Source organism: Pyxicephalus adspersus, chromosome 8 (genome assembly GCF_032062135.1).
Source record: "Pyxicephalus adspersus chromosome 8, UCB_Pads_2.0, whole genome shotgun sequence".
Classification (NCBI taxonomy): Eukaryota; Metazoa; Chordata; class Amphibia; order Anura; family Pyxicephalidae; genus Pyxicephalus; species Pyxicephalus adspersus.
Window position 1 is genome coordinate 31,598,109 of NC_092865.1, and position 26,602 is coordinate 31,624,710.

At 37.3% G+C, this 26,602-nt stretch overlaps 2 protein-coding genes across 2 annotated transcripts in view; both read right to left on the reverse strand.

Annotated features, from left to right (window-relative positions):
• LOC140337209 (calcium-activated chloride channel regulator 2-like) overlaps positions 1–9,220 on the reverse strand; it is a 16,251-nt gene extending 7,031 nt beyond the window's left edge. Inside the window, exons 1-9 of the mRNA XM_072420806.1 lie at positions 9,035–9,220; positions 7,306–7,443; positions 5,467–5,617; positions 4,405–4,427; positions 3,866–4,093; positions 2,507–2,731; positions 1,732–1,909; positions 844–950; positions 243–461 (exon numbers count right to left, since the gene is read on the reverse strand). Of these exons, the coding sequence (XP_072276907.1) occupies positions 243–461; positions 844–950; positions 1,732–1,909; positions 2,507–2,731; positions 3,866–4,093; positions 4,405–4,427; positions 5,467–5,617; positions 7,306–7,443; positions 9,035–9,190 (1,425 nt within the window). The 5' untranslated portion in view covers positions 9,191–9,220. The remainder of the gene's footprint in view (positions 1–242; positions 462–843; positions 951–1,731; positions 1,910–2,506; positions 2,732–3,865; positions 4,094–4,404; positions 4,428–5,466; positions 5,618–7,305; positions 7,444–9,034) is intronic.
• Positions 9,221–17,569: 8,349 nt separating this feature from the next.
• Positions 17,570–26,602, reverse strand: part of KLHL20 (kelch like family member 20) — a 30,712-nt gene continuing 21,679 nt past the window's right edge. Inside the window, exons 4-8 of the mRNA XM_072420808.1 lie at positions 25,215–25,279; positions 24,439–24,572; positions 21,251–21,459; positions 20,338–20,444; positions 17,570–18,151 (exon numbers count right to left, since the gene is read on the reverse strand). Coding sequence (XP_072276909.1) covers positions 18,067–18,151; positions 20,338–20,444; positions 21,251–21,459; positions 24,439–24,572; positions 25,215–25,279 — 600 coding nt within the window. The 3' untranslated portion in view covers positions 17,570–18,066. The remainder of the gene's footprint in view (positions 18,152–20,337; positions 20,445–21,250; positions 21,460–24,438; positions 24,573–25,214; positions 25,280–26,602) is intronic.

The window sequence follows — 26,602 nt, forward strand, 5'->3', positions numbered from 1 at the left end:
ATATATGTCTGTCTGCAGGCAGCTCGATAGCAAAACTTTAAACACATGAGGATACATTAAAAGTGCCAAATTTATTGTCAATGATATATTATGATTTTTTTATATTATGATTATAGTATGATTTATTACGTGTTTTGACATACTTCAGTGATAAACTGTCCGAATTTAATGTACAGCACTGCGCAATATGTTGGGGCTATATAAATACTGTTTATTAATAATATTAATCATAAGACTTGTACCTGAGCAGTTCCAGGAATTTTTAGATAAGAGACTCTTGAGGTGTTATCATGCTCAATGTATTTGAATTTGAATCCAGTGGAGTTCTCCATGATGACATCAGGAGGCTCGGAGGCCTGCCAGGTTATAATGAAAGTAGTGTCATTCCCCACACTTCTGTCTAAAAACACAGACCCAAATAAATCACTTCCGGCCTTGATAAGCTTCTGAATGCTTTTTATCTGAAATACAAAAAGATAAGGTTTGTGGATAAATTTGTATGGCACAAAGGTACACAAGAGGAAACTTCAAAATATTTAATTCAGTGGTAAAATACTGAGAGGTGACTGTAATGTATGAGAGATGGAGAGTGCAATAGTTTCCCTAACAATTTGTATGGGGCATTACAGAAAATGATTGTGTAAAGCAATCTAAAGTACTGGATAACAGAAAAAACAACAATAATATACTGATAAAAAACATATTTCTCAATACTTTAATATGTAAGACAATGACCAACTGCAAGCCAAACCCCAGATTAACGTACAGCACACACTAGCCCACAAATAAAAGGTGCCAAAACATAATACAAACAAAATAAAACAAATACACAAAATTACTCACCACTACAAATGGTTCTCCAATATGTTTATATTTAGATGATATTTCTATAAAACCTCCTATTAAATTGTCTGAGTCTTTTGTGTCTGAAGCATAGATATTTAACCCCCCTATAAAAAAGACAAATCAGGCTGTATGGTAAGTATATCAATCAATGAAGAAATAAAAGCAGATGTAAAAAGCATTTATTTAATCCAGTAGGGATGCAGTTTAAAAAAATCACTGTATGTATTTTAGTAGAATTTATATTTGCCTTCTTCAATAACCTGTGCAATACTCATACTAGGATAGGAAGGGACAGCACTGTAAACCAGGCTATACATCACTGCACAACGCTAACAATATATGTGATGCATAAACATACAAGAACCCCATCCTGGTAATTATTGACTGCTGTTAATATGCACATATTGTTTAAATTAGCAAATTAGCCCAAAATTGCTTACTGGGAGAGAGAGCAGAGGAATGACCTAATCAGAATTATGCTGGTCTTTCACTGTTTAATCACAGCATAGGAGCAGGAGCTTGATGTAATTTGTGAAGTTTTTTCTATTGTAACTAAGAACAATTAGGTTAGGAACCTGCTATCTGTCAGGAAAAGGAATGACCACAATGCTCAGCAAGGCTAAAAGCTGAAAAACTAAGCCTAATGTTATTCACCCTCAACCTGTATACTACAATGCCACAGTGATCCCAGCACTAGAGTACATTCATCTGAAATAAAATCAAACCAAATATTCTGAACAATCAGTATTTGAATCCTTGAATCCCGCTAAATCAATGTCAGTGCATCTGCTGTAAACTTTAATTGCTCTATAGCACAATAAATGCAGCTACAGAGTTCAGTGACACTAGTTCTGTCATCATTATTGAATAATAATCCAAATGCACCTGTTATTTCAGCAATCTGCTCCAACTCTGGATCAGCATTGGGTCCTATAGGAATGGTATGGATAACCGAGCCACTGTGTGACACCTCAGATAAACATTTATGTATATTTCCATCATTTCCACTGACAGCCAAGATTATTTCAGAACCTTCTGTTCCTCCATCAAAACCTTTGATCACCTATAAAAAAAAATGTGTTACTTCCTTATGATTGTTTTATATTGTTTATAGTAACATTCATATTGTTTACTGTCTTTTTATGCAAAAATGTTTGACTTTGATTCTATGCTGTCTAGTTACAATAGTATAATGAGTTTTAAGAGCACAAGGAGAACACATAAATGAGCCCACATAAGTTTAGATTGTGTTTAGTTTACAATAAATAAGACTAGATAGAAGGACACAGGTATAAATCCACTGGTTCATGGCTAAGTAGAACATTTCATAGCCATTGATTCTCTGGTAGTATAGACAGAATATTGTCCCATTGGAGATTATGTAGATAAAGAAATATATTAGATATAAATTATATAGATATATATGGAAACCACCTAAACAATGTGTAAGGTTTGAAGAGGGTGGAAGAATTCAAAGAATAAGGTATGAATAAAAACCAATAAATTCAGATGGTGGGGGATATAAATAAAGAATAAAAAAATTGTATTTAAAATAGTTATATGAAAACTAAATACATTTTCACCTAACTTTTTTCTATAACTCTATTTTTTATATGATTTTATTTCTGTGCATGTACTGTATGTTTTGTGCATGACTTACCTGCAGGCCAGATAAGATCCCACTGCAGATGGACATTCCTCCGCCAGCCTTAACTGGAAGATTTGAAGTTAAATTCATTCGTATGTCATCACTGACAATTTGAAGTAGGTGATTTTTCACTTCTGCTGTTTCATTGAATGTAACAATGCCAACGTATGTGCCTTCTTCAACTATCTGCTGTATGAAGATGGCTGCTGCACGATGCATTTGGTTAAGTCTTTCACTCTACTTATAGAATGAAAAATACAATTGTGTCAGAGCGAATTCATAAAGAAATACTTTAAAACCATAAAACACTCGGCTTTGGACAATCGGAAACTGTAATTGTGTAAATGGTGTGCAAACGGTTGGATTACTCAAAAGACCACCCACAAGGCCATTACAACATCTCTACATGGAACCGGAACCAGCTCTACAGTAACAGGAACATGGGGAAAATTATTATACAGTGTTCACATACAGTTCAAAGATCTGTACAGGGTGACATTTGTATTGAAGGTATCGCTCTTCTCTCCTCATTCCTTTCCCCTTCTTTCTCCCACTGTCCTCTTTCTTCACTTTTCCTCCCTCTCTCTTTCACCCCTCTCCATCTATAACTCTGCCCCTTTCTCTCTCTATCCCCCTCTTTCTCCTTCTCTCTTTCCATATCTCCACTCTCCCTTTTTTCCCGTGTCTAATTACTCTATTCTTCATCTTTTCTCTCTCTCATTCTCTCTCTCTCTCTCTCTCACTAAACCCCCTTCTGCCCTCTCTTTCTGTCTCCCTTCCTCCTCCCCCTATTTCCCCCTCCCCCCCCCTCTCTCTCTCTCTAAACCCCCTTCTGCCCTCTTTTTTCTGTCTCCCTTCTTCCTCCCCCTATTACCCCCTGCCCCCCCCCCCTTCCCTTCATCCTCTCTCTCCCTTTCAGTCCTCTCCCAATCCTTCTGCCTTTCCCTCTCCCTCTCTCTCCCCTCTTGCTCTCTTTTGTTCATGTAGAATAACGTCCATGGTTGTTTTGCGTGTGACACGTCAAGGGCTGCTATTGGCTTGAGGTTCATACAACACAAGCTAGCTAGCCTAGGGGAGCAAAAAATATCTGGTCCTATTTACATGTTTACTTCCAATTAGTTTCAACACATCTGACAAAACAAGAAAGTGCCTCTCTGAAACTTTATATAACATGACTTAAGTTTGTTTGTTAAAAGCCCTTACTATTTAAACACAGAATGTTTGGTTTTTAATTATTTTGTGACATCAGCAGCCAATTGGGCCACTGTCAGTTGTGTCCATGCAAAAATGTTTTTTTTACTAAACAAAAAAAGTGTTTCCCACCCAATACTGCCAAATTTCTCTCAGAAATATAAATAGCTGGGTAATTACCTTGGCCATGTTTTCAGAGACATCCAAAACTAAGCAGACAACCCTTTTCTTGACCTGCATGATGGAAAAAGATGGAGGTGATGGTAGGTCTGTGCCTGACATTGGCAATGTGGATTTGTAGTCATAAGAACTACTAATAACATCCCAAGTGCTGCGATAACTGCACATTTTGTTCTGCATATTTGGGGCTTCCTTTTCATGGTCATGTTCATAACAAAATTCTGCAACCTTGGAAAAATCATAGAATAGTGTTAGATTCTAAACAGCAATGATTAAAGCTGAACTAAACCAAGCAATGTCTCTTCTGCAATAAAATATACTTACCTCTGTTCTCAATCTTTTGAATAATCTATGCTTAGCTATTCATACACAGCTTAATTTTTAGTCCCGGCTGTTAGGAAATGCTAGGAATCTGGAATTTTGGGGCAGATTAGTTCTGACTCTATCCTGTGCTGTCATTGGCTGACAGGACTTTGTAAATTTATTTTATTGCAGAAAAATCATCAGTCTCTTCTGCAACACAGAACTTGCCTGCTCACAATAATTGATTTGAAATTTAGTTCTGGTTTAAAACAATATACAGGTAGTGATTAGAGTATTTGTGCATAAAAACAACTGCAGAGTTTGTCTTGGTCATTAAAGAGTTACAATATGGTACAGATCCGATCAAATCAGCTCTTAAAATCACCCCCAACCTCAGCTGTGTTTAGCAAAAGATTTCTTCTGAAAGTATTTCTTCTGACACTCCACTTACCTCTTCCTAGGGACGGTGATTTTAATTTTGCTAAGTGGCTTAGTTTTATATATTTTTTTAATTGATTCACAGAACCCAATTTTTTAATTGTAAATAGGAGATTTGTGATCTAGTAAACATTAATAAACTTTGGACTAATTAGGTTTCAGATAATAAAATTGATTCATAAATGTATTCTGAAATTAAGTAAACAAGGCAATAGGCACCAGGACATTTGTTTGCTTTTGCCTATTATGTGTTGATATTATTGGAACACAATTGGTTACACCAATATGAAACCTATTGTTTAAATACTGCATAATATAGGGAATGCCATCACTGCAAATTTATTTAATGTGCAAATTAACAAAAAGAAAATTGGCTCACATTGTATTAGGTTTATGTTGGGTTTTGTTGCTACATGTAAAGAACATCTGTAGGTTGAATAAGTCACTGGCATAATTTTCAAAAAAGATTTAACACCCATAATTACACAATCACATTATGACATTGTTTTGATTAGTACGTTGAGACTTTTATGCCAAATGCAGCAAATAGGCCAATGATACAATGCTGTGAGGTTTAGGTCCAGCAGATAATATAAACACAAATTCCCTCTTTTTAAATGTGTATTGCATAATGCAGAAAATAGCAATAAAGAACATATTGTTATAAGGGTGTGTAATCCTCAGCACAACACACACTTTGATCTTAATATAATCAAGAAATAGGAACCTTGTGTTTAAAAGGTCCTAGTGGATCACCATTTTTACAGCAAATATAAAATGCATCTGAACTTTCCAAAGACATATTTAAAGGTAGGAAAACAATACATTCTGAAGATATGGAAGTAATTAAAGGGGCTTACCACGGGGACCATAAATTGGGATGAGTCTATCATCAGTTAGGAAGTCAGGAGTAAAATGTATGTATTGTCCTTCATTTCCACATCCTTCATAATGTAATGTATATGGATCGTTCCCATAATATGCATTTGGGTTGCTAATTATTACATTTGCCTGGAAAGAATAAAATGAAAATCAATAACTTGCTTTAGAAGTTTTTAGATTACATACCAAATAATACTATACACAATAACAATGGCAATATTAAAGCATTAGTCCAAACTTTTTAACATGGAGAAACCCTTCAAATAACTTTTGAATCTTAAGAAACCCCTTCTATAAATACAATATCCACAAGGAAGGATGCCTCTTACATTTCTGGTCAGTGGGATAAATGTCACCCTTACAGATATGCAAACAAAACATTGGTGTATTTCAGGGGTGCCCACACTTTTTTGGCTTGCAAGCTATTTTTAAAATGACTAGGTCAAAATAATCTACCAACAATAAATATGATAAACATATATTTATTTATATATATACCGAGTATGACACAGAAGTGACTGAAGCTAATGAGACATTGAATGGCCGAACATTGCACAGACCTTGCACTACAAGACTATAATGACAGGAAAGCTACAGTTCACCTGTTATAGGAGAATGATGTGCTGGAAGAAAAAGAACTGCTAATCTGTACAAAGGTATTTTGGCTCCCAGCACTGACCTCCCGCCATGTCTGCCTCCCTACCCACTCCCCACTGTTACACAAGGCCTTCTCACGCACTGAAAGACATCCCCAGCATCCCTATAGACGTACAACAGGGCTGCTGGTAAACAGCAGGGAGGGGTAAGGCCGGGCTCTGTGATCGACTCATGTTGCCTTTGTGATCGACCAGTAGATCGCGATCAACGTTTTGGGCACCCCTGGTGTATTTGGTAACTAACCTAAGGGGCTCAAATTTCTCATTGCTTGAGAAACCCTTAACATTTTCTGGAGGAACCCTGGTTGGGAAAACCCTGCTTTAGACCTAGCAGACCAGTGTACAGAACAGAATAAGCACACTTTCCTTAACTAGTATTATAATAAAAATTCTTTTAATAACTCGTTAAAACAAAACATCAAGATAAAGTTTCTATAGAAAGTATGACAATATTTAACTTAGTAGGTCTGCAAGGAAACCAAGGATCAGTGTAAAACCACCCATAAGACAACCAAGGCAGGAACTCCAGACTTAGTGAACATCTAATGGGCCCAGCTTCACTCTTCACATACATCTGCAAAATAGCAATGGAACTCTCAAATGGTCAAACCCTTCACCTGCCTGTCCCTGAAAGAATGCTAGCGTAGGTAATTATGTCTAAAGGGGTGTGCCATGCTAGTACAGACAATGAAAATGGGCCCCTTCTCTGTGTCTAGAGCAATCCTTTTTTGTTCTAGGTAGGTGATTCTCAATATGGCCTCAATATTCTCAATATTCCTAGTTTGACATTATTTTTTATATACTACATTGAGAAATATAGGAGAACCATGATGGTTTAATTACCTTTGCTGGACTTGTATAAATAAAAATGTACAATGCCCTATTGTAAAAATTATAGGCATAGGTGAATCCTTAAAATAACTCTCAGGTCTTCAAGGAACCCCTGCTATAATTACTATATCCACAGTTCCCAGTACATTAGTTTGGTGGCCAATGGGAAGAATTTCTTCCATACATATAGCAAAAAAGATCATGGATGACTTCATGCGTTTGACAATGCTAGAAAATCAACCAGCCATTAGTACATTATTAGTTGTTATTTGTCACATTCTCATTATTGGTCCTCATTTTATCAGTTCTGTAAATATGAACAGAATGTACCATCTGATGTGTTTCATGTCTTGGTTTCTGCACGTTGTACAATTTCCAGTTTGGTGGCATCAGAATTTTCACTTTTCTGTAAAAGAATCTTCTTTTTGTAGCATTAAATATGTAATGAGATGCTTCTGTTATCATATTCTAAAAAATTAACAAAATAAGTGTTAAAATATAAAACATTGGGAACATGAATCTGTAATAATTTGTCACCATTTTACTGATGCTCTATACAGTTTTTATGATGTAAAGGAAATTCAATTTTAAAAACATGTGAATACCGAGGTCACTGAGGACTGATTTTCCAAAGCAACTTGGACTTTTCAAAGTGAATTGTTATTACTGACTTTTCCCTTTCTGATCCTTATCTATTCTGATGTGACAATAAGCACAGGGAGGGGAGGGAGGTGGTGTGCCTTCTGAGTTCTTGCTAGTAAAGCAACACTGAAGTTAAAAATAAAAAAAATTTGAGTGGGCAGCTTCCTAATGGCGGAAGGAACAGGCAATGTTTCCTCTGCAATAAAACAAACTTATCTGCCTATTCTAAATCTTCTTTTTTACTGCATATTAAGCTGCGCCTATGCAGCTCAGTGTACGATCCCAGCATTCCAGGAATGAATAAACTGCCATGCATGGCGGTTACTGTAAATCATTCTGGCCTGGTCAGTCAAGATCCTGAACACAGAAGATGATCAACAGAAGATGTAATCAATTAAGCATCATTAGCCTTATTAGTAAAACTATCACCATAGCAAACAAAAGAAAAAAGTATTTGAAACGCTTATTTACAGTATCTTTCCTTTTTCATTAAAAACATTTTTAATGATTTGCAAAGTGCTAGTAAATGTGAGTACTCTTGGAAGAGTCAGTAACCTGGCACAGCTCCTTGTATGCTGTTGTCCATATTCTTTTGGAAATGTCTATTATCTACACTAGTTAAGCTCCCCATCTCTATATAACCTCCTATTATATCAGTGGTTTCCAACCTTTTGGACATCACAGACCACTAAATCCACGGGATTTGGACCGCAAATGCGTGGAGAGCCGTGTGTCACTCAAAGGGGAAGAAACTTCCCTGCAGAGTGACGTCTTGATGCCTGAACCTGCTCACTCTCCCATCAGAACTGCTTGCTAAATTCCGAGGGCACAGTAGCACAGGGCTGTGGAAGCAACAAAAGTTATGTCCACAGCCTGGCGTTACTGTCGCCCCAGGATGTTTAGCAAGCAGTTCTGAGCCTGCAATGGGAGAGTGAGCTGGTTGTGTCCATACAGAGGACAGAGCCACAGACCACTAAATTTTTCTTGCGGACCACCGTTTGGTGACTGCTGTCTTAAAAGGAAATACTATATCCTATATAAATGTCAGCTCTGTCTCTGCTGGGGCTGCTGGCATCCTATTTATTATGGTAGAACCCATCAGCAGTCTCAGGGCTTTTGGAAGTCTACACAAGGGAATCTTTTGAAAAACATGAGTAAAATACAAAAAAATGCACATTTATTTATAATCATTTGAAGATTTTGTTGAAATAAATGACAAGAGAGTCTCTTTAATGTGGTAATTATTGCATAGGATGTATACCTCAGCGTGATCATAATTCAGACACTGTATCTCTATCAAAAGATCAAAGATAAAAAACAGATTAGAAAAAAAAATACAGTATGTGCTGGGGAATATGAAGTACTGTGAAAAAGAAATGAAACATGGAAAGCCCTAAACATACACAAAGTCTCTTACCTTGAGATTAGAGATGATCTGCAGATCCTGTGGAACTTGTGGATGAATAGCAATAAGTATTTCTTCATAGCCATTATCTCTAAGCTGGACATTTGCCTTTGCGTTGCAGTGGTCCTGCAGTAAAGAAAAAAAAAAGAGATAAAATATGAAGAGCATTGTTACGGGAATTCTTCATACTGTTCTGCTTTAAAGAATTATCACCGTCCCAATGACGTATTGTGTAAATCAGGGTGTGCTCATCCCAGAGACAGGTTTGGGAGTTAATTGAGGGACACGCCTGATTTCCTAATTTTCCTTTCACTGCTTATTCATCATGCATAGCTGTTGGTTTTATATATAAGGATTACAGTTCTTAACTGTTCCTTACATTATCCCATGTAAAACTGCGTTTCTGTCAGGCTCAAGAAGGAACTGGGTCTGTTGTACCAGTAGTCTTTATGGAGCTTTATTTCGAAACTTGTCCTAGATAATTTCCCACACGTATGATCAGAAAATGCTGGGAATTATACTTGCACTAGCACTACCTGAAAACCCACACCTTCCTTGTGCCCGATTTAAAATATATTATACAATGACATCAATCACACTGGTTTTAGCAAAAATATTCTTAACTGGTGTTGGTTGAATATCCCACTATTCTTTTCGACAGCTATTCGATCCAATAGTGAGATATTGTTTGGGTGATCAAATGCTGAATTCGAACATCATTGAAGTCAATGATGGGAGAATTCAGGTTATATTTAGGGACTATTAAGGGCTGCAAGAGCAATCAGATTGCAGCCCTTTATTAGTTGTATGTGTTCTTGGATGGAGATTCTCTATCCAAGAACACAGGGAGTCCTTAGTTCTTGGATAGAGAAACTCTATCCAGGAACACATACTACAAGACTGCAACAGCAATCCTGATTGCTATTGCTAGTAGTAATTTGAAATGTAAATGTATGGGTTATGTACTTTGTTTAAATTTAAAGAGTCAGTCCAACCAAAAAATTATATTTGCGTTCCAGGTGACAGGCGGGCCTTGGATGTCTTGTATGATTTAATGGCAGGATTTTATTATTATGAAGCATTCCTCATTGTTATTACAGATGATACAAAACTCCACAATTAATACTTCACAAAACAGATTAAAATCTCACTGCTATGATTCCTAACTCTATCCTTGTCAACCTTTGTGTGTTACATCTGTATATTCTAATATAATATATTATTATAAAATATATTATATATAAAATGGATAAATCCAACAATGAAAGCGCAAACCCATCACAATGGCTACAGCAGGTATGTGGACCAAGGACATGCAAAGATCTCAGAACCAGTCTCTATGATAAATAGGAAACTGGTTTAAAGCAAACTCAATAAAATGAAATCTAATGTTTACAAAGAGTCAAGGAGTTACAAAAACTCAGTTTTGTGTGATGAATAATCTTTATCCATATGGGACAAGCATGAATTGCTGTCACAGATATTCTTCTTTTTAGCCACAGACCTAAATCTTTTTCTTACACAATTAGCACTCTACAGTATGATTACAACAGCAACAAAAAAGGATAATTACAATTCCATGTGGCTATCATACCATTGTTATTGTGTTTATTGATTCCTCCCTTTTTATTGGCCACAAAATACATAGGCTTTTGAATTAATGCTTCTCAATTAAAACAATAACTGAACTAAAACCAAACTATGTTTTCTGGACTTTAAGGGCTCGAGTATGCCATAATCAGTTCTTGACACATGGAGAATTTTTCCTAAATTTAAAGCAACATGTACAAATCTGTGCCCTTTAGAATATTGCCTCAAGCAAAGAATTAAAATCTTCAGTCTAAGAAGGAAAATGAGCCAGAAAGTCACAGACCCTAATTGTTATATGGCTAGGGTGTATTTAGGAGGGATTTACAGGCTATGTTGTCATTGTTTAATCTTGTAACAGAGAAAAATATTTCCTCTAACAAATCCCTATCTGCAACAAGCAAAAACTGGGCTGCTAAATATGTCAAAATATTAAGATATTTTATTAAATATATGGTTTGTTTTGTGCAGCCTTGTTGGAAACAGTGAGGCATGTGTATGGAATAGTAATAGTAATTACAGACCAGGTTAAAGCTAGGTACACACGTGCAATAATTATCGTTCCAAAATGAACGACCCACGATTATTCTTGATTATTTTGAACGATCGTATTCTGCACAATTCTGTACTTGCTGTAACAATACGATTGTTCAAATATAATCCACCAATAATGTACACACTAGATACGATCGTTCAAAGGATGCAGGAAGTGACATGTACAGGAGAAAGTGTATCACAGAACAATCCACGACCACTGAACGACTGTACACACAATAGATTACAAACAATCCTCGCCCAATCAGATCCGCCGGAACGGTCGTTTATTTCCAGCGAGATTTCTCGTTTGTCAGTGTCGTTGACCAGTTGTTGTGCACTTTTTTTGTTAACAAATTATCGAACGATCTTTCGTGTATTGTTCGTTTCCAGCGACAAATATTGCACGAGTGTACGCAACAGAAGCTGACCTCCAATCCTCATCTCAGAGCAGGGTGTCTTCCCCTTACTGACTGCCAGGTGAGGTAAACGCTGACACAATCAGACACAGATCTGCCAATGCAAAGCACTAACAAATTATTAAGACCCCTAATTCACCAATTGTTTTACCACTTTTTTTTTAAAGTTTCTTTGAGCGTCTGAGTTGGTGTTTTATGCCCTACCCAGCTGGACTTTTTCTCTGGATCAGATTCTTAACATACAATGCATGGGCAGCCAAGAAGCAACACACTGCTCGGCCTTCACAGTCTCGATGACGAATACATGCTCTGTTCTTCCAATAACCCTTTATAACCGCTTATAACCGCTTATACTGCATTCATAATTCTATTCTTGCTGGCCATTCCATCATTTCTAAAGAAAATATCCTCAGCATGAATGAATTTACATTCCTTGGCATGAGCTGAACAGGTTTAAAGTTTCAGTGTAGCCTTCTCAACTTTCTTTTGCTTCTTTCTCCTGCTTTTAGTTTTGTCCATTTCACCCACCTTTTCATTTCCTATTGCTAATGCCCGGGGTTCAACAAATGCCATAAAGATAAAACTCATCAGATGCAGGACCTAGGCTTTAGGATGATCCAAAAGGTCATACATATTGCAAAAGTATTCACTCTAAAGTTGTTTAAGTGCAAGGGTATGTTAGTCAGACAACATCTTCATATTTCCTATCCTCTGCTATTTTTCTTTACGTGACACAGCTGAGCTCCAGATGAAACACACATAAGGTTGTTGTTTAACTGCCAAAGAATTTGTATTTCAGTCTAGTGCCTAACCTTACGGGGGACTGGAACCATCAGGAGCACATAGGTGCAATGCATACCAGTTAGCTTTTGGTATGCATAATCCCACTCCCGTATGGGTACTGAAATAATTTCTGATACCCAGGACTGGCCGAATTTTAACTTTACCCAGTTCCAAATACCGTGCCAGTGAAGGCGGCACTATTTAAATATAAATATTCTTCCATATCTTAATGTTACACTAACACCTCCCAGTAGGCGTTACCCAAACTAAATACTGAAACAGGGTGGAAGTCTCCAACCTGTCTCGGTGCAGGATTCATGCGCAAGCGTGCAGAATTATCTACAAACTTCGATTTGTGCGCAAGATTCCAAACTTCTCACAAATACATCAACTACAATATGGAGTTATGCCCTTTATGAATAATGGTTTATATTTTTATGGTGCGATATAGACATGCAATACAATGTATTTCCCTTATATGGGTATATAAATCTATTGATACAAAGATACCTTATATACCCTACCACTTAGTTGTGCTACTCTTATTCAACAGCAGATGTAGTCTCCTTTAACATTGGATGTAATCTTCCTTGATAATCAACGGTCCCATTTTACAACCACAATTCATCCCCTTAGTAAGTAAAATTAGGGCTTACTCCTTTTTAGTTTGTCCTTTATATATAACACTTTTTGATCGCATCTATTTTCCAGGACCTAACTCTACATTTAAATTGTTGACACTACCTATATTACCTTTCAAGACAGGCTATTCAACCTTCAATCAGATATCTGTTATCATATTCAAAGTGACTCCAGCCAGCTTACAAGTAAGATCTGACATTAGCTATTCAAATACTTTATATCTCTTTAATGGTGAATTTAATATACTTTATTCAATTTAGAGTCCTTAACACAAACCTTGTTTGGTTACACTAACCCCCACACTTGGTCTCTATTTTGGTCAAATTCAAGGGAGTTTACCGTATATATATTTTGTATCTTACGACAAAGTTATATAGCTCATTTTATTCTTGGTATATTGACCAGAAATATACAATGTAAATATATCTTTTTTTGACATGGATGATTTGACTTTGATATATAAAATGTGAATACAAATTTTTGTCTTTGTTTGACTTATATGATTTGTTTTATGACTCTGATGTATGCGTAATATTCTAGTGCTGAACTCTAAAATCCCTTGAGGAAACCCCCAGCGGGCAAAACGCATCTGGAACAGAGTACTTTCAACCTTCTTGTTCATATCTGCCTAACCGCATTGTAAACGTAGCACTAATGTATGTTCTATCCCAGAGGATTCGCATCTGGAAAAATCTTTTAAGCACAGCGGATCTTTGTATAGTCTAGAGTACAAATGTACATTCACTGAATAAACACTTGAGTTCGTTAACAAATTTAGTGCTGATAAAAGCCTGTCCCCTTTCCTTCCACTTTTTCATATACCTTACCAGGCCAAGCACACACAGGTTGACAATCAAAAATCCGGCCATCGATAATCCGGTTTCTTGAGTTTTCCAGCATGAATTTCGGAGCGCATTTTCAACACGTACTGCATTACACTGTTTAGCCATCTATGTTTTGATGGCGATGTTCTCCAGAAACAAGTGTTAGGTCTTGCTTGCTACACTATATACATGTTGAGACGTCCCTGCTGCCTGCTCTCTGGAACTGTTCCAGATGTCCACGGGTGTGGCGAGAGTAAGGCTGGCCTGTGTGTGGAGGTGAGTATAACCTTCAAAAATCCGGCATTTTCGAAAATCCAGCACTCCTCAGGTCCGGAGGTTGCCAGATTTTTAAATGTCAACCTGTACCAAAAAATTTATATATGAGCATGGGACTCTGCTCTAGTTGCAAAATTTCTTTTTAATGCAATTACGCACTTTAACACTGGAAATAAATTTAATCATATTTAATAAAAACTACATGAAACAAACTTATAAAAAAAGCAATAACATTTATTTTAAGCTAACATATTTTACACTTTACACATGCTAAAAAAGCATAGATGACAAAGTAAACATTTTATTTACACAACACTTTATAAAAAGATGCAAATGATTGGTTTTCTTCACCTTTTGTGCACATGCTCTTCAGTTTTATGCTGATCAGGTTGTGCAGTTTTCAAAAAAGGGTAGTGGGTTGCAGGTCAGTAACATGAAACAGCATTGCAGAATAGATGTAGATCAAGGTGGATTGATTAGTTGAGTCTTTGAATCTCTCATGCAGTTGTCAGTAGAACTTGCTGACAAATAATAAATGTTTGCACAGATAACTTGCCATTTTTGACAAGCTTTTTGCCAAAAATAAAACTTTGTAAACAAAAAAATATGGGTGACAAGTTGTTCATAAAGCATGATTTATGGACCACAACCTAAATGATGATGTTTAGTATCTGAACACATTAGGCTTGTGATCACTGGTGGAAGTCAAGGTACCTAAATGACAGGATTATTGAGGATGAAAACAGCTGAACATACCAGATGAACTTATGTTCAACAAAGCCAAAGAATAACTATAATCCTGAGTCTGGCCTGGCAGCTTACATAGCTGGATAATACCATATACAGAAAATATCTAGTACATTACTGGTAAAGTAGATCGACAGTTTAGAATCAACTGTAATCATACACAAATCAACAGCAACATTATGCACTTGAAACATATATTGAGGGTTTTATACTAAACCGTTCAGGGATACCTATACATATATCATTTTACTTTTTTTTGGCGTTGGTTTACATATGTTGTTTCACAAAATCATGTGCATTATAAGGCCTTTTGATGAGAATGCATGTATGTTGATAACCTATATCAAAAACCAAAGAGGTGCAAGTCATTGATCAATACATTAGATTCTCTCCTTTCTTGGTTTCCAAACTAGACTCCTTGTTTACCATTCCCCTTTTTAAAGCCTTGAAATCATCAGAAAAGTAATGTAGAAACTCTATTGCTTATGTTGGATGCATAAAAGTGTAGGTTAGTAAACTGCAATCTTTTCCTGAATAATAAATTAGCTTGGGGTGGAAGGAAGTGTACAAAAAGTTGCAAAATAAGTGCAGTACAGCTTTGTCCCAGAGGTTAAGTAAAACTCACTATAACTTAGCACCGCAGTAATCTGTAAGTATTGCTGCAACTTTTTATAAATGTGCCACTGATCAGACAACCTCCCTAAATTTTATAAAAGCCAAAGATAGACCACATTAAAACACTGTAGTCAATGATGTCATAAAAAAAATTAATGCTAAATCCTACCAATTATTTTTTAGTTTTACATTCTGCCATTACAGTAGACTTGTTCTGAAAACTCAAATGTTAATTTAAACAAACAGTATGTTAGAATGACAAAATCTTGGCATTAGTGAAGGCAAATAAAGAGCATAGTGCTTTTTTACATCATAGTTAGTGTGAGGGGGACATAACTGCAGCTTCAGAAAATCTGCTTTTGCTATTTTAGAGTATAGCAGATAAAAGTCATGAGGGGGCATAGATGGTGCCAATAACAACTTAGATTTTGAAGGTATGAGGGTGGTATTATTTTTTCCTATTTTCATTTGTTGTCCTCTGTAAAATGCAGCAGTCACTACACTATTATGTTTCAAAGGAAACCAATGAAATATAAATGTTAGAGGGATAAATGTTTGATTCTGCCACCCATGAGAGATTCCTAGTTAAAAATTAATGCTCTGTAAAATAGTGGAAAAATAACAGAACTGGTTGTCATTTACACAGAAATCTAATTGCCCTTGGCAACTAGCAACTAAATCATCTGACTGATTTCTCTAAACCGTGGCAATTGGATGGTCACCTCTCCCTTGATTTTTCTTTTACCCAATACTATCAACAATATTTTCTCCATCTCTTTCTTGCTTTTAGTCTACTATACAGCTACTAACTATGGTGGAGTATCTTTTGGAATGTATATACCTATTTATGTTTTTAGTATCTCAAAACTTCAAAAAAACTATTTCAAGGAGCTGAGATTTAGTTGTCATATATACACCTGTTGATTGGAGAAATTGTTGGATTGTGTAAACTTTACATAGTTTGTTGTGTGTACTTAGTATATTTTTTGAATGCTTTGAGACAGATAAAGGAATTTAAGTGGACCTCAACTTAAAAAAAAAACTATGCTTTTGGGAACAACTAGTAATGTGTGCCCAAGATGTATCCTGCAAAATATTTTAGTCTTGTCTTAAAATTATAATTTGTGCCTTGAGCCTAATAGCTGTACGTTTTGCAATGTGAGAATATCCAAGACACTGCGAGATTGTGATTCACTTTAGATCTGGTGAAGTCACTACAAAATTGTTCCTTGCTGTAAAGCTGCAATGCAAGCATCTTCCTGCTTTTTGCATGTTGGGGGATGTATGATTTCTGCCTTCCTAGTTACTCTGTAACAATCATTAGATCACCAGTCATCAGGGAGGCACCTCCTACGTGAGAATATGAAGCCCTGCCTCTATCAACATGGCCGACTCAACAAAGACAAAGTCAGCAATGAGAAAAAGATCAGATGCAAGGAACTGTGCTGAAAGAATCTTTCGTCCTCTACTTGCCATTTTTTGAGGCCGCTTCCACAGTTCAGGTCCTCTTTAGGAAATCAGTTATCATAAAAACATTAGTTATAGAGACTTTTAGGTTTGATATTGGAATGCTACACACTTCCTAGAGATATACTAAATGTTTCAGTCAATCAAAAAATCACTAGTAAAGTTAGCACCTTAAAACTTACTGTACGTGAAAAAAAAAAATGCTTTCAGATTAATTCCTTGTATGACAATACGTGTACATGGTCCATGTAAATCAATACTGACTCGCTGTTGATCAGTCCACAATAAACTTTGTTCTCTACACAAACTATACAATTTTGCTACATCTTTTAAAGGCAACACAAGACCATTATCAAGGGTAGCAGTCTGTGCAGGTTTTAGAGGCACAAGGAAGTTGAATGAGACACTAGTGCAAGTGGCTGTATAATGTACTGCAGCATTTTACAATGTTTACGAAAAGAGGAGATGAATTTTTATTCACACTGCCATAACCTTAGACCTTTGTAAACAAAAATCAAGTGTATTCCAGCACAGGTATGTGCTATCTATGAGCTATGTCCTAACTTCTGATTTTTAACCATCAAACTGCAAATTACCTCATAGCCACTTAATATTGAATATCTTAGGACATGTCAAAACAGACGCACCAATAATTATTTTTGGATATTAGTTAAAAAAAATCATGTTTTTTGATCACTTCCATCATTTTTGGGTCCAGGGGGCATATAAGAGAAATTCAAGAACTTTTCTACTTTCAGTGTCACCAGACATTCTATAACATACTGCTTAAGGAACCTAGCAAAACATTAGGTACCTTTTGTTCACTTGATATAACCTGCAGAATTTCAAAGCATTCAAAAACTATTAGCAGGTTTTATGGAATTCAAATTGAACTTACAACAAATTATCTTTTCTTACTTTAAAAATTGCATTAGTATTTTCCAAGACTCAACAATCTCGCAATCTTTCTGGGATATAAATAAATGGGAAACCTTGAAAAGTTAATTAGGGAGACATAATGATGATAGAATTTTCTTCATGGCCCACTGATTTAGTATCTGCTCAATAGTGTTCGCTTTTTTGCATAAAGAAGTCTCTGGCAGTGTCCATGAACTGAGCCTTTCACATAACAGATGTCAGACTGGATGGGCTACCAGATGTGTGATTCACAGTGTGTCATCTTGATAACGCCAACACCACCTCCCAACCGGCGGTAGTTCATGCCGCCATATAACCTAAGGGCAAAGAAAATAGGATTATTTAGTCAGTACAAGATATTTTGTATTGTAGTTAAGTGAATGTAAATGTCCAGATAACTTCATTGGCACAAATCAATGTGAGGGTGCATAAAACACTTATTACATTCTCTTGTGCTAAAAGCATGACAATACTGTACAATAATTTATCAATTCCATCTTTTGTTAGCCCTGGTTCTTTACATCTCAAGCTAGGCTAACTATATAAATGCTACTGTGTTTCCCACGGGGGGAAAGGTAGCTTTACCCTTTTTGGGAGGCTACAAGTAAAATGAGAGATAGTAGGCAGGAAGGGAGAACTCTGAAATAGCTAGTCAGCTTAACCATGTATTAGAATATATGCAAACTAAGAATCCCTGCAAACATCTGTTTACATGTAAAGGTTTATTGCAAGTGCAATAGGCTAATTCAAAATTTCCAAAGCTGAACATGTGACCTTCTTCCCTTTTCACCTTGTTTGTAAAATGCTTAGATTTGAGCACATGCATCTTTCTTTTTCCATAGGCTATGCGTAAGCATTCATGCTGTAAAAAAAAAAATAACCATGTCGCACACTACACATATATACTTGCCTGGGAAGAATCCTCGCCACACTATATACTAAATAACTACATAGATGCTTTATTAGTAACAGAAAATAGCACTATTCACTTTTTTAGGCAACATTTAATATTGACTGGAAGTATTTAGGCAAAAAGGTAGACTCTTGCTTCATACAAGTCTAGTTTCTTTGTCTGATTTGCCTACAATAGACCCTGATGATCCACTTGACTGTATTACCTCATTAGTCAAAATAATTATTTTCATATATCAATCGGTGATGGTCACTGCATTTCCACTGAGTTAATATATTTAATGTGAGACTATATAATCACACATTTATTTATTGTGAGCTCATAGTTTTGTATAATGGAAAAATAGGTTGAATTTTAAATTTTAATTTCTAGAACTAATGCTTGAATTCATGCATGGTACATCCTCTAGTGACCTTTTCAGAAGGTGTGTTTTGGGCCTGTGACATTTACCTCCCTGGCAGTCTGATTAATGTGAAAGCAGTGCATTCTGTTTAAATTTACCACCAGACAAACACACCGGGATGCCAGTTGTGCCAGGGTGCCGGGCAGGCATAGCCGGAGGACACCGCAAGCTCCTTGGGACGAAGTAAGTCCTTTACAATGCCACCCCGAGTGTGGCGCAGGGTTACCGCTTTTGGTACTGAAAATTAACCCTGAGCTACACTCGGGAATACGCTCAGGGAGACGTTAACCTAAACAGCTTGTAATAATTCTTGCCCATTAATTATTTAAAATAATTGTCTTGGTCCACAATTAGCAATGAGTTTGAAAACCATTTCATCAACTTCGTTCCTGCCCATTACCCACAGTTTAAATTAACATTTTTAATCAACACAGAAAATTATGCTACACCTAGTACCCAATACAAAACTATAAAACCAACACAGTACAACTAGACCATACTACTCATATGTTTATTACGGCAGACCCCATGCATAAAATCTTGGAGGAGTTAACTGTACTCATTTACAAGTTTTCATACCCCCTGGAAGAATTTGTAGGATGTGGACCATATTTTACGTAAATATAACAAGGGAAAATTTAAACTATTAGGTGTTGCAGGATAGCATAGTTTTTAAACTAAAGCTAGAAAAAAAATTATAACATGGTCCTGTTCAAAAGTGTGTTTACCCCCTCAGTTCTTAACATTGTGTATTGTCCTCTTTAGCATCAATGATGGCATGCAGTTTTTTGTGTTAGTTGTGTATTTGCTCAATTATTTTTTTTAAGTAGAAAAGCTGTTTAATATTCCTAGCAAAAGCCCCCAGTGCCTGCCTAGCATAGACTGCATACTTAAGGTCTTCTCAAAATTACTGAACAAGGTTGTGGTCAAGAGGTAGTAAAAAGTCCAGTTTCCATGGTTGGAAAGTCCAGGTTCACCCCATGTGATGCTATTGGGCTGATGAATAAAAGTTTAATATTTAATGTTAGTGGTCATTTGTGTTGCTATTAATTGTGACAAAATGTAATGTGCCCAGTAGCTCACAAACCACCAAAACTTGAGAAAGTACAGTAACCATATAAATGGTGCGCATCTCATTATAGGCCATGTTGGCTCCTACATGTGTAATGCAGAGATGAAAAGCTTACCTCCAGGTGTTAGCATCTGGGTCAAACACTTCTATAGTTTTCAAGTATGTTGTTCCATCAAATCCACCTACAGCCATTAACTGTCCGTTAACAACAGCAAGACCAACCTTCAGGAAAGATAACAGTGAAATAATCATAAGCAGTTTCATATAATATATAAAAGGTTTAGTCTTTAAAGCTGATCTCTGGGCAGAAAACATACAGTAAAGATTAGATAATTGGGAGGAAGGGGTTTGGGATGATTTTGCAACTTGTAATAATGAAAATACTTATTAACTTCTACAATCTATAAAACGGATGGCCATAACATATTACAATATAATTTTTTATTAATATTATTATTAAACATATAGTGCCAACATAATACACAGCGCTGTACATTAAATAGGGATTGCAATGACAGACAGTTACAGACAGTGACACAGAAGGAAGAGAAGACCCTGCCCCAAAAAGCTTACAATCTAGGAAGTGGGGAAAGTAGTAAGGGTTTTAAGAGACAGAAGAAGATGGGTACACAAGTTTGAAAGGGGTTTTGGGTGCTCTTTTAATTGAGCAGAAAGTAGGGGCAAGCTGAATAGGACGAGGAAGACCATTCCAGAGAGTTGGGGCAGCTCTAGAAAAATCTTGGAGCCGTGCGTGTGATGAGGTTATGACTGTGGAAGTCAGTAGTAGGTTATTGGAGAAATAACATGGATTGATGTCTTACAAACAGAACATACTGCCTTGGAAACAAATCCAATTTACAATGATTGTTCTATCCTCAAAATTACTGATCCTCCCATTAAGTCATTGTACTCCATTCTAAAAGAAGCAGTCCTGGTCTGGTACCATCTACCTGTATATAGGCAGCAAACCATATTTGTATATATTTGCCAACTCTCTTTACCAATACACTGTTTAGGCATGCTCTTACCCCACTTCGTCGGGAAGTCATAGCGACCACTGGAGACCACTGATTGGTTCTAGGATTGTACCGCTCAGCACTGCTTAGCTCTGTGGTGTCATCTCTTCCACCTACTGCATAGATCATATCCTGGTACACAGCACAGCCCAGGTGTTTTCGACGTGTTCCCATTGGTGCTATGGTATGCCAGCGGTTTTCCTGAGGATTGTATCGCTCCACTGAAACATAAAGCAATGATATAAAAGATTAGCCCTAACTTTTTCTTTTATCTGAATACCATGAATTCTATATCAACATTCAGGCAGGATAAGTAGAAGTGACTATGAGAATCAGGACAAGGAGGTACACTAAACTTTCTGGATAGATAAGCTTAATACCAATAGTGGAGCCAGTTGAAAAGAATTTGTTCTTTGATTCTCCCATTACAGATCACAATCCTACTAAATCAAGGCTCCTTTCTCTCCGTGCCTTGTAATGACAGGGCTCCAGCTTGAGAATACAGAATCCTCAGTGTTCTCCCCAGAAATTTTTCTCAGCCGGGTGCGGAGAAACTGTAGCCGGGTGGTAAAAAAAAGTGGGCAGGGCTAGACACAGCAAATTTGGAGCTCCTAGATATTTATGCCATAGGTATCCAGTAACCCTTGCTCTTGTGTCAGTGTTCCACCTGGCCCCTATACTTTGTTCCAACTTTCTAATGCATTGCTTGTTAGAATGTACAATTTTTTAATTTTTTTGTATTATGCCCCAACAGTCCAGTGATGTGTATTTTAAGCCAACTTCTTAGAGTTCCATGTTTTTATAGTGTAATCCCTTGTAGTAGTGTAATATTGTGATCAATGTGGCTTAACAAATGAGGCTTAGTTCACATTAGCAGTAAAAAATGCCTCTCCTGTGTGACTACTTCTTGGCAACTGCTAGGCACCTGGGATTGGTAACAGGTGATAACTGCTGGGCACCTGGGATTGATAACCTGTCATAACTGCTGGGCACCTGGGATTGGTGCCAGGCACTAAGCACTAACTTTTCAGGCCTTGCAGTTTTTCAAGCAGCAGTGGTTCCTGGTGAGAGGTAAGTGAAGGGTAAATGCAGCAAATGGAACCTTACTGCCAATGTGAATTCAGCCTACTTTCAGATGTGACCTCCTAGTGCTATACTTAGGTAACACAAAGAGCATCATGCATGTGATCGCAGATGGGGGCAGGACAGCCAGTGCTCTCATCACTGCCAAAAACAAAACCTTCCTATGAAATGTATCCACCCCCAGTATGATCGCTGTGTGTGTAAGTCTGCTTGTCATGTTCTGCAGCCTAACAACTCATTGTGTTCAATCTTTTAAATCTCCTAAATTGTTGGTTGTAATTACCTAAAATTTTTAGGCTAAACAGGGGACTCTCATATCTTCTAATAACCAACATTTCTTTTTTAATTTCAAGAATTTCAAAATATGGGGATCACGTGTTTAAAAATTTGTGGAAATTGAACATTTGGTTTGCTGTTTTATAGAAAGTGCACCTAGGAGCCCAAAATTTAAAATGCAAAGTAAGGACCCCAGGGGCCACTTACATAGCAAGAAGCATTGGTGTGGGCCCCCTAAATATTTTACCTACCTTTCACCAAACTATAATTGTAATACTATGCTGCCCCTTCTGCTTCTGTTCTTCGAACCCCAGATTATCTGGAATGGGGAGGTTAAGGAAACTGAAAATGTAGGTGCAAGTGGGGAACAGATGTATAAACCCCTAAAATTTCATTAGCATGGCATCATTAGAACATAAAAACCTCTGCCCATCAAACCGTCCGCTTCCCTACCTTGAACCGTAATTTCTCTAGAACAGAAAGGTGCAGATAAACTGAATCATAGGTGCAAGTGGGGGACACTTGTGGCTAACACCTCACAAACTTTCATCTCCATGGCATCATTACATAAGCTTTGCCCATCTAAACACGCTGCCCTGTTATACATTACTTACCCTACCAGTACCTGAACCCCAATTTTGTTTTGATGGTTTTGATGAGTTTTTTATGTTCTAATGATGCCATTGTGATAAAACTTTAGGGGGTGTTATCCACAGATGTTCCCCACACATTTTCAGTTTCCTACACCTTCCCCATTCAAAGGAAATTGGGGTTCCAGTGTTAGAAGTGGGCAGTAATGTGTAAAAGGGGAAGTGCGTTTGCCATCAAAGAGAAGCAGACAGTATTACAGGTATAGATTTGTTAGAGATAAGTATAAATTTAGGGGCCCTTCCCTAATGCTCCTTTCTATGGAAGTAGCCCCGGGGGTCCCCAATTTGCATTTTTAGTTTAGGACTCCAAGGCGCACTTGCTTTTAATACTGCAACGCCAATGTTGTATTTTCAAAAGATTTTACAATTCTGATCCCCATATCATGAAATTTGTAAAAGCTGGGGTGCTAACTATAGGTGTTAAAATTGTGAATGGTGCTAACATTAAGTGTTTCCTGTGCACCCTGAAAATTTCAAGTCATTATAACATACAGTTTAAGAGATATGAAGGTTTATACAGAGAACTGTAAGACTAAGGAATGTGACATGCAGCATTTACACACACTGCTCTGATGACGTCATTACACACGCCCACTGGGCGGAGACATTGTACACATGATGTGGTTTTTCTTTTTTGTTTTTTTTTCTAAAAGACTCGGCACAGCTATGAGATGGGGGAGGGACAGCCTGGGATCTCCTCATAGCTGTGCTGTGCTCTTCTTACTCCGTCCGGCTCTAAATAGCAATCAGCTTTTATCAGCGGAGGAGAGAGTGAGTAGAAGCCTCTCCATTGTCCGTTCAGAGCTGCTAAAAATGTGCCAGGCAGAATAAATCACAACAGGTGGGCGGCCCGCCCCCCAAAAACGGGCTGGGGAGAACTATGATCATTCAGAAGCTAGCTAGGGCTTTAGACAGTGTTTTGTGCACGGATGAGCACAAGAATATTAGCCTTTCCTAGTGCTGTTACTGATGTTGGATTGAAATGGATTACAAGCCATTTACCTAACCTGGCTAGTGATTAGTCAGTACTTCAGTTTGGGACATGAAGGCTTCAAAGTACTGTGAGATTAATTTAGCTTGAGGTCCTATATCAAAACAGGACACAATGTACATTTTGTATAGACAGAAATATTAGGTATACAGTAGGTACAGTCTTAAAACTCCACAAAAATAGTTTTTAGATTTACTGACCTGTATTGAGAGGAGACGTACCATCTGATCCCCCAACAGCATAAAGAAAACCACCTAAAACTGCAACAGCCACTCCTAGTCTTCTTGTACTCATTGAGGCAACACGTGTCCATTTGTTTTCCTTTGGGTCGTACCTAGCATAAAAGAAAAAAAATGAAACTTGACCATGCTTGAACAAAGCATCTCACCTCTAAAGGTTTTTGCATGAAGAATTATAGAGCAGCCAACTTTCAGTAACAATATAACAAAAGACTATTTTTTCTCTGCTAATATGTGCTTAGCGCCAACTAAGTACTTCACCTGGTATGTGCCTTCATGTGCCTAAAGTGTTCTGTGTTATTTTGAAACAGAGCATATAAACATTTTCATGCCTCAAAAGAGAAATATACCCAGGATTAAGCTGGCTTTGACTTCTGTCAAATTAACCAATTTTTGACAGCCCTTTCTGAGGTTTTGGGTTTGGGAGATAGTAGCTCTAGTCCAGGAGGAACTGAAGTGGGATTATTCTAGTTGAACATCTTTTGCTGCTATTCTTACTCCCACAGGAGAGAAAGAATACTAGAATACAGCATACTAATTCCAGGACAGGACCATTTAATCAACATAGGAGCCACGTAAGTAGTATTTTCAGTAAATGTCAAATCACCTTCTCTGGGAATGAGGGATATGATCAGTGCTTAATGATAACACACGCATAGATGATTCTGAATTCATCAGTGCTTAGTAAACAAACATAACAAAATAAACTGCAGAGCCTAAAAACCCAGTTCAAATACCTTTCAACAATGTTGAGGCAGGAGACACCATCTTGGCCACCCACAGCATAAAGATATCCTCTGTTCTAAAACAGTTAGGTTGTGAGAGGTTCAGATATCTTTGGCTAAGCCCACACGTATTGTTTCCCCAGCGTTTAAAACACCCATGTCTGAAATTCCCATTCATTCCAATCAGTCAGTCCCAACATCAGAGCGTTAGCGGGCAGCACGTTTCTGAGCATTAGATTTTAATTTTGCTGCGGTTTACATTTTTTAACTGCTTGTAAATGCTTCAATTGAAAACAAATGAAAGATTTATCATATATGAGTTTTAAACACCTGCTTTAAAGGCAAAGAAATGCTTACAAATGCCAATAAAAACATTATGGGTTTTTATAAGCATTTTTAGGCTTGCTTTACACGCTTCAGTATAAACTACCATAAACACGTGCAAAGGTGGTAGGGGCATCTAAAAACATTTTAAAAAATAGTTTGTGTAGACTTAGCCTAAGGCTGGGTCTACATGAACGGTTTTAAAAACGCATATAAACGTTCCGACCACGTTTAAATGCGTTTTTATGCACTTTTTATAACTTTAAAACGCTAAAAAAAACTTTTATAAACACCCATGACACGTTTTACCGCGAATTGCCGCAATTTTACATAAGCGTTTATAAAAGTTTTATTTTTAACCCTTTCAGGGAATGAGTACAGGGGTACATAAAACCCCTTACTCATTCCCTGAAAGGGTTAAAGTGTGTAGAAACTTGGACAAGGCTTTAATTTTAATTTATTTTATTAAATGTGTGTGTGTTTGTGTAATTAAACTTTTTTTTTTTTTTTACAGGTTATCCCAATGACAGGATGATTTCCAGGGCTGCAATCATGACATGAACATAGCCATGGAACTCTTCCTGACAGTAAGGGATTGCAGGGCACTACGGGTTAAATGAGGACAAGGCTGTCCATTCACCTCTAGTGCTCTGTGATCGGCTGAGGTTTTACGTTTCTCAGCCATTCAGCACTAGACTTGAATGGGGAGCTTTGTGCCCATTCATCTCTAGTGCTCTGTGATTGGCTAAGAAATAGGAAACCCTGATGACAGCTCAAGCATCATCAGGATTTCCTTTCCTAAGCCAATCAGGGAGAAGAGCAGTCAGCGGAGCTCTGCTAAGCTGACAGCTCCGCTCCCCTGATTACTCCCCCAGGCCTAGGGGAGCTGTGACATGTGTTCTGTATCTGTAGCACATACTAGAGCTCTTCTAGGGCTGCGGGAGCAATCAGGGGAGCGGAGCTGTCAGCATAGGGGAGCGGAGCTCCGCTTACTGCTCTGCTCCCTGATTGGCTGAGGAAAGGGAAATTTTGATGATGCTTGAGCTGTCATCAGGGTTTCCTATTTCTCAGCCAAT